Source organism: Chiroxiphia lanceolata, chromosome 18, assembly GCF_009829145.1.
Source record: "Chiroxiphia lanceolata isolate bChiLan1 chromosome 18, bChiLan1.pri, whole genome shotgun sequence".
In the NCBI taxonomy this organism is placed as follows: domain Eukaryota; kingdom Metazoa; phylum Chordata; class Aves; order Passeriformes; family Pipridae; genus Chiroxiphia; species Chiroxiphia lanceolata.
The window spans coordinates 9,682,357-9,690,828 of record NC_045654.1 but is presented as its reverse complement, the minus strand read 5'-3'; the positions used below and the strand labels follow the sequence as shown (position 1 = coordinate 9,690,828).

The following is an 8,472-nucleotide window of genomic DNA, read 5'->3' as shown; positions in this document are numbered from 1 at the left end:
GCGATGTCTCCAGAAAGAGAATCCATGTCCTCCCTGGGCAGCTACAGTGCTCTGCCACCCTCCATGGAGAGTTCTTCCTCATGTTAAGGTGGAACTTCTTGTGTTTTAATTTATGGCCATTACTAAACAAATACTTTATAAAACCTCTTTATGTTAATCTGGACTTCCTTAAAGCACCAAAGAAAAACAACACAAAGTTGCCTTTTTTTTTTTTTTTAAAGAATTTGTTTATTTATCGAACCTGGGTCATATTTAGATTCACGAGCAATTTTTAAATGTACATCTTAGAATTCAATTTTCAGTGTTTTACACAAAAATATTGGCACACAACAGTTGCAATAAAGGTGTAAGAGCCACCTCTCTGAAGAACTGCTGCAAGTGTTTGCCCGAGGTTGAAAAAACTTTACCTGGAACATGAAAACCTGTAACAAATTTTAAATTAATTGTACAAAACTGTTGTGTGTTACTTGTAGAGGCTCCCCCCTGGAAAAGACCCCACCCCACCCCCAAAAATGATTACAACTAATATACATCAGTCACAACATAATCCTGGCTCAGCACCCACATCAGACGCTGCTTTAATTTTTTAAACCAATCATCAGATACCGAGGAAAGGAACTTTATACAAAAACAAATCTACATGTGCCTGAAAAAGAAAACACACCAGTATTTAGCATTATGCTAATTCTGATCAGATCATGGCAGAGTTTGCCACTGCACTTAAATACAAGGGCTGCATAGCGTGGAAAAAACTCCCCAATTCCGGAACCCTTTGGCCTCAGGAATCCAGATTTCCTGAACACTAAATGCCCTGGGCACTGGGCAAACAGTCTGAGCTTTGGACCTGCAAAAGCCAAAGGGTTCGCTAGTGTTTGCCAAGACACTGCACACAATTGGCTTCCAAATAAAACCTTCAGGAGACTAAAAACCGTACGAGGAACATTTGGTGATGAGCAGAGAAAAAGCACTTTCACAGCAACTATTTCATTTAAAAGAACTTTGGGAAGAAGTTGATGTAATTAGTTGCTGATGACTATCTCTGAAAGAGCAACTAGGTATGAATTTTAACCTTTTCCTTGGCAGTTTCTGTGAGTGGGGAAGGGATTATTGGGATTATTTCAATTTTATAACACCTACTGCAGGGTTAAAGATGTAAAAATGCAAACAGTCACCTTTTGGGCCTTGTACCGTTTCCCTGGGCAGAACTGCAAATACTTATGGAAAGAGGGAAAAAGAAGTTAGAGAAGACATCAACATTGCTTGTTACTACAGTGAGTTACAGCGTTTGCAGCTTGCCTGGACCTTGCTTAGCACACAGACTGCGCAGATCTCAGTGGGAAAAAGATGCCAATAAAGTGACAAGATTTCAGCACAGCTTTTGCTACAGGAGATATATAAAAACAACTCGTTTTCAGCTGGGAAGGAACATAAGCAAAGAAGTTTTACAGTTCAGTAAAGAGGGTTCAGAAAACTAAGTGACTTATTTTTGTGACCAGGATGTTTGGTAGAGAGTGAACTGAAACCCGGGACCGCAGGAGGACTCTTAGACCACCCTTCGGACTTCAAAAAACCTCTTCAGGTAGTAGATCTGTCCCAGTGTCATGGCAACTAGTACAAGGGCCTCGAAGAATGACCACAGAACCACTCTGCTGTTTGTGTTATCATTGACTGTTGGGGAGGAAAAAAAAAAAGAGAAGCGGTAAGTTACAAAGCATTTAAACTTGAAACACTCTGTCATGGGAAGTGAAACACTGCACATAAATCACAGGTGTTTGTGTCATGTCGTGGCCCAGAAGTGCCCTGAAGTGCCCTGCAGCCTTAGAGACGAGGGAGGGATTTTTCTGAACAGTTTGCTTTTAAACCCACTTTGGACACACACTGCAGCATCCTTCTCTATTCTGCCCACCTTACAAGCCTCTGTCTGGCCTCTCTGAGCTGCCAGACAGGAGCCACTTGCTTTTTCAGTCTCGAAGTCAAGCAGGGAACTTCTAATCTCTAAAGGTTCACCATCTTTAGTTCTAAAATTCAGCTTTTTCTTAAATCAGACCATTAGTAACAAACGTCATAAAACTGAAGATAAGTTCAAACAGTTGAGGGTCCAATGCTTTAACAGAATGTATTATTTTCACATTGAAAATATCTGCCCTTTATTCTCACTGGGGTTACCCCAAGGCAGCACTTGGAGCTCTGAGTCTCACTTTAAAGCTGTGTTTCAGCACCTGGGGGTTGTGACTGCAGAGTTCATCAGGAAAGTAACAGTAGCTCTGCTCTCTTCCAGTGAAACATTTAAAAGACTTTGGCTCAACTATTAAGCCACATCCACTTCAAGGGTGAAGTAATAGTTCAAGCAAAATTTATTCCTGGGAACCAAATCACAGAATCCCTGAATGGTTTGGGTTGGAAGGACCTTAAAGCTGATCCTATTCCAACCCCAGCCAGGGGCAGGGACACCTTCCACTATCCCAAGTTGCTCCAAGCCCCGTCCAACCTGGCCTTGAACACTTCCAGGGATGGGGCAGCCACAGCTTCTCTGGGTAACCTGTGCCAGGGCCTCACCACCCTCTCAGGGAAGAATTTCTTCCAAATATCCCGTCTAAAACTACTCTCTTTCAGTTTAAAACCATCCTCTTGTCCTGTCTCTACCTGCCCATGTAAACAGATTAAGAATTAATATCATCACTGGTATCCCCAGGAATACACCATTCAAACAACTACAGAATTTACACCAATTAAGCAAACATTATTTTCCATAACAACCCTTCTTACATGAGAGGAAGCCAATTAAAGGATGACTGCAAAATTCACCTACGTTCTTTATTCTATGGGCAGGTCTTTCAGAATTTATTCTAAACTATTTTCTTTTAAGTAATTTGGAATAGTTTTCATGGGCTCATATTTTAAATCTCAGTTTACAAGTTCATTTGAGAGGGGAGAAGGCATTGAAGTCAGACACATACTTGCTCTATGTATTCTTTCACGAACTTCCATGTACTCTTGTTCATGCTTCACAGCTGTCATGGCCACTGCTAACTCATTAATCATCTCTTCTAGCTTGTTCTGGTGAGCTGCAGAATAATTTCAGAAGCATCAGTAAGTCTGTTAATGACTCAAAAACCAATTTGTTAACATTTATGAACAGTTAAACTTAATTTCCTGCTGCAGAAGTTCTGACAAACGCAGCCTGTAAAACTTTCTATTCCTACAGCAAAGTTTAGTTTTCACAGCACCACTTTCCCTAATGTGTCTCTATGGTATTAAACAAGTGGGAAAACATTTCTCCACACCCAACTAGGAGGCAGGAGACACACAAATTAGAGTCAGTATTTCCAATATGCACATACTTGCCCAGAAAAATAGAATGGAAGGACACACGAGATCAATACCACACACTAACAGCTATTTTGCCAATCTCATCCAATATATTCCAAGCAAATTATCTCAAGGCAAATGACAGCTTTTCCTAGTTGTTAAGCTTGCAAAAATAGAATGACTGAGTATTTAGCTCAAGATCATGATGCTGGCAAATGAGATCACTTTCTGGAGCAACAAATCTCATCCTGTGATCTTCAGGTTTAGCTGGGGCACAACACTGAGAGGGCACAAGGCTCCAGGTTCTGGTGTGTTGTGAAAGCAGGAGAGGAGGAAAATACCAAACCAGCAACAGAAAATTAGCTGGAGACAGCTCAGCAAATGGAAGGCTCAGAGATCTGAGATTTAGTGATTTTACTGTCAATCACAGGATCTTTTTAATCCATCCAAGCTCAGAGAACTGTCCACCTACAAATTAATAAATTAGGCAAGTAATTTGCAAGGTTTTCTAGCACCAAGTTCAAGGTATCACTCCACAAACACACCCCGAGCAATAAGCTCTTAAAAAAAGTCACAAAATCCAACACATTTTCCTTTGAAGGGACACACTTGACTTGGAAACTACCTTATTACAGTTTTATTTATAAATTAGGTGCTTCAGATCCCAATCTTAAAATGAAGTTATTCAAATCACACACCAAAAAAGAGCACGAGAGAATAACACTCACACAAGTGACAATTAAAATCTAAATAATTGTGCAAACACTCCCTCTGCTAATATCATAAATCCCTTATTTTCATGGCCAAGTGGTCATTGCAGTAAGTGCAGTTTATTAGTAAGAAAAGAAACTAAAGTTGCAGGGATTGTTTAAACACACTCAAAAAATTCACTTAAGAAAACTGCCTTAAAAATTTAAAGCTGCAGTAATATTCTTTACAACAGATATATGCAGACTCAAAAAAAAAAGATTTAAGTGAGCCTTTAAAAAAAAGTTAGGAATGTGTTACTTTTCAAGTGGCATCAAGTAGTCAATGCTCACAGTAATTTACTTGCTAAAATAGAAAACAAGAATTTGTTGCCTTTCTAGCTACAGTTAGCGATTTCTAAATAAACTTTATGACTTGTTAGGCAATACTTTCATTTATTTGTTTTACAGCAAACTACAAGTTTGAGTTTTTCCCTTGACACACCAGTAATAATTCATAACCTAGAAGCAGCTTATTGCTTCCAAACCCCTTGATTACTCAACATCCCTTTTAGCAACAGAAAGCAACCACTGCCTGAAACATCCAATGTTCTTGCATGTTCAGTATTTAGTTGAATTTCACCTAAAACTCCTGATTAAATCTTCTGTCAGCCAGAAACAACCACCTGAACACAAACTGTCATGGGAACCTGTCCATGGGAGCTGTGGGTGCTCAGCATTGCTCAGAATCAGACCTTTTGGGTAGTTTATTAACAAGACATTCTCATGCTCCAAACAAATGTTACAGAGGAAAAGCCAAGTTAGCTGTTAGTGAATGAACATGTGCCAGAGACAAGATGCCAAGGAGCTTTCAAAAAGCAGTCCACATACCATCCCAGGTATCTCCACCACCTAGAGAGAAGTGTGAGAGATGAACACGGGTACAGGACAAAGGGCTGCAGATAAAACAGTCATTTACACAGCTATGGGGGAAATCTGATATTAGCACATTTGTCAGAGCTCAACTAAGGCCTGTGGAGGTCTAAATACTGCTGAGCCAACTAGAAATCAGAGTGGCACCGCTGAAGGACTAAAGGATGGAAGCATTAGTTTCTGCAGATGGCCAAGGGATTCTGTGGTGATTTTGCATTAAATTGTGTGTAACAAGGTGTAAAAACATCCACTTGAGCTGTGTCAGGACAGCTGATACACCTGAAGGAACGGGAATCCTGGGAGCCCTATTGAGTTCACAAGTCATGCACGGAGGGAAAAGCTCTCTGATTTCCTTGCAGGAATGTTCCTCACCTTCTGTCTCCATGTCTTGGCCCTTGGGAGCCTCCCCGATGTCAATAGTGAACATCACTATCTTGGGGGTCATGGTGGACATCCTGTTGCTGAAGCAGAACTTGTAGGTTCCATCCATGTGGGCAGCAAACGTGTATTTTCCACTGGACTCTCGATCCCCTTTGTAAATCCCTTTATTATCGGGCCCTGTAATCTGGAAAGGGGGGGGAAAACAAAGGATCACACACTTAATTTCCAGCACAGAGGGTTAAAATGCACCATCACAGCACTGCAAACACACCCTGGAGTTACCCAGTCACCAACACCAGCTGGGATCTGCCAGGGCTGGCACCGCTCAACTCCCACAACTCTGTGGTGCAGTTTTTCTGTACAGAAGTCTCTTTTAAAATCTCACAAACTTCTTGGTAAAGAAAGTCACACAAAAGCCTCCTTGGCCTCCCTGGTGGAGATAAGGAGCACCCAAGAACAAGGAAACCACAATCTGGGGCTGTAAGTCAAACAACTGCAGGGGAAACCTTATCTCTGGTGTGTCAAGGGAAACAAAGAGGGGGAAAAAAGCCATTCTCTAACAGTCAATATGACTTTAGACACACAGCTGGGCACTACTGCAGTGACCATTTCAAACGGACTGAGAGCCTGAGTTTGGAGCTCCCAGGATCACTGTGATCCTGAATTTCCATCCCACCGGGCCAAGCTGCTGCTGAGCTTCCACTGGTGACACGTGAACGAGATCTCACAATTTCCCAACTCTTGTGCCGCAGCCACGTGTAATTTAAAACTGTTACAGGACTCTCGGCAACAACCCCCCTGCTTTTTAACCCCTCTCGCGTTTAAGTTGCCCCAAACAGAAAACTCTGCTCTTCACCACGGCAACAGCAACTCTCACTCAGGATCTCCCACTGACGTGACACCTCTTTGACGAGAAGGACTCACCCACAACTTCCAGATGGCAATCCCTGACTAAAGACAACAAACCCCTCTGGGTTCAAGGGGAAGCGCTCCCGGAACAGGCGAAGAGCGACCGCGCTCATCTTCCCGCCCAATAATTTATCACACGGAGAAAGAAAATCCCGAGGGAGGAGTGGACAGAGCAGCAGGACAGGCTCAGGCAGCCACAGCAGGAGCGACCAGCAGCAGAGGCCCCTGGTCCCGTGCGAGGCCGGGGGCGCTCCCGCCGCCCGGAGCCCCCGCAGGGACCGCCCCGAACCGCTCGGGCAGGCGGGTCCGACCCGCTCCGGACCATCCCGAACCCTGCGGCGGGTCTGGTCCCGCACGCAGCAGAGCTCCAGCGCGCGCGCCCGCCCGGCCCCGGCCCCGCCGCGCCGCCCAAGGTCGGCGGCTCTGCCCGCGCCGCCGCCGCCGCCGCCGCCGCACCTCCACGTCGATGTCCAGGAAGCCGCCCTCGGCCACCTCGAAGATGAGTCCCATCTTGGTGCCAGACGGCACGCGCTCCAGGAAGCACTCCTCGGCGTGCGCATCGATGCTCACGAAGTAGGGCTGGGCCGGGGCGGCGAGCGCGGCCAGGAGCGCCAGCACCGCCCGCAGCGCCGACATGGCGGAGCCCGGCACAGCGGCACCGAGCGGCGCTTCCGGCCCACGCCACGCCCCTTCCGGCGCACGGGGCCGCCGCCCATTGGCCGCCACCGCCCCGTTGCCACGTACGGGCTGAGCTACGGCGGCCGCTGAGGGGCAAAGATGAGGCGGGGCCCGCGCTCCGCGGGGGGCGGGACGAGCCGCCTGGGAGGGGCCAATGGGAGGGGAGGAGGGGGAGGAGCAGTGGTGGAGGAAGCCAATGGGAGCGAGGCACGGCGGGCGCGCGAGTTAGGGGGCGTTGCCCGGCAACGGGGCGGGGCCAGAGCGGGAGGCGGGAAACGCGTCCCGAGGGAATGAGGGGGATCCTGAGGACGTGAGGCGGATCCTGGGGGGATGAGGAGGATCCCGAGAGGATTAGGGAATGAGGGGGATTCTGAAGGGATGAGGCGGATCCTGAGGGGATGAGGGGGATCCTGGGGGAATGAGGGGGCTCCCGAGGGAACGAGGGGAGGCAGCAGGGAGGGAAGGCAGCTGTCCCCACCACTGTCACCGCAGCCCTGCCGAGGCCGCTGCTCCCGAAGCCCGAAAACCCAAACCTGCCACAGCCAGGGAGGGGTTTTGGGAGCAGCCAAGGTTTCAGAAGTTGACAGGGATGCCTGTCTGGTGGGCTGTTCACGCACAAGGAAACACAGTCAGGACACATCCAGATCCTGCCTCACCTGAGAGTAACTGTGTAAAAAGCTGTTCATTGTGTGGCTTAAACGTGAATTTCCAATTAAAAATTTCAGCCAGAAATACAGAAATTGCTGTGCTTAAGGCAGCCCGTTCCATGAGTAGCTGTTTAATGATCTGGAGAAGAGTTAAAACCAAACCACAACCTGGCTCTGCAGCGACACATTTTTGTGTTGAGTTTGCCAACAAGCGCTGGTTTTTGTTCTCCTGGTGATACTCGGGTGTGTTTGTCTTGACAAATGTAACCCAAATGCTGGATTTACGTCAGTAAACTCTGCTCTTCCTCCAGCTGCCAGGTGTGAGCTGCTGTGTCAGTGCAGGCACAGGGTGTGGGCAAGATTTTGGCAGGAAAAGCTGAACCTGAAGAGCTGCAGGTCACAAACGTGGCTGGATAAGAAACTTTCCGTGCCAAGTCGTTTTCAGAGATCAAGCCAACACCAAACCTACTGCTTCCCGTAGCACAAACTGTGCTGGTTTTTCATCTACTTCAGTAACAGTTTTAGTCTTGCCACTCTCACATTCCCCACTTTGTTACATTTCTCCTCTATGTGAACTTGTACATAACAATGAACTCTTGCAATGCTGAATTCTCGTGGCATAAGCTCTTTTTCTCCTCTCTGACTTGGCCAAAAGGTTGATTTCCCAGCAGAGCTGCTCCCCTGGGACACTGCAGAGCCTTCTCCAAACGTTCTGCTCAAGCTGCTCCCCCTCCTCACACGTCCAGAAGCACCTCTGCCAGGAAAGGATGACTCTACCATTATTCATCCTCCTGCTCTCTCTGGAACTTTGTGCAGTATCCTGTGGTGCTCAACTCTGGGAATGAGTTTCATGAACGATACATAGGGAAATACTTTCATTGGATATCACTGATTCTTGCTGTAAGTTAGGCAGTTGAATGCCAAGCTCA

General features: G+C 46.5%; 1 protein-coding gene across 2 annotated transcripts; it reads right to left on the bottom strand.

Annotated features, from left to right (window-relative positions):
* Window positions 1-202: 202 nt before the first annotated feature.
* On the bottom strand, window positions 203-6,902 carry TMED2 (transmembrane p24 trafficking protein 2). Of its 2 annotated transcripts, XM_032705528.1 has the most exons (5): window positions 6,675-6,880; window positions 5,301-5,493; window positions 4,887-4,907; window positions 2,958-3,065; window positions 203-1,668 (listed from the first exon to the last, which is right to left on the bottom strand). In XM_032705528.1, the coding sequence occupies exons 1-5, from the start codon at window positions 6,852-6,854 to the stop codon at window positions 1,544-1,546; spliced, it is 627 nt and encodes a 208-aa protein (XP_032561419.1). In that variant the 5' UTR covers window positions 6,855-6,880; the 3' UTR covers window positions 203-1,543. The 2 variants fall into 2 exon arrangements, with proteins under 2 accessions (XP_032561419.1, XP_032561420.1); XM_032705529.1 differs by lacking the exon at window positions 4,887-4,907 and having other exon boundaries at window positions 1,235-1,668; window positions 6,675-6,902.
* Between the last annotated feature and the right edge of the window lie 1,570 nt (window positions 6,903-8,472).

Bases quoted from the DNA above. Each gene is read 5' to 3' on its own strand.
- TMED2 (XM_032705528.1), bottom strand. From the start codon at position 6,854: ATGTCGGCGCTGCGGGCGGTGCTGGCGCTCCTGGCCGCGCTCGCCGCC. The intron at 5,494-6,674 runs GTGCGGCGGCGG...CCCCCTTTCCAG, and splicing joins TCCTGGACATCGACGTGGAG to ATTACAGGGCCCGATAATAA. The intron at 3,066-4,886 runs GTATGTGGACTG...ATTATTCTGCAG, and splicing joins TGGTGGAGATACCTGGGATG to CTCACCAGAACAAGCTAGAA.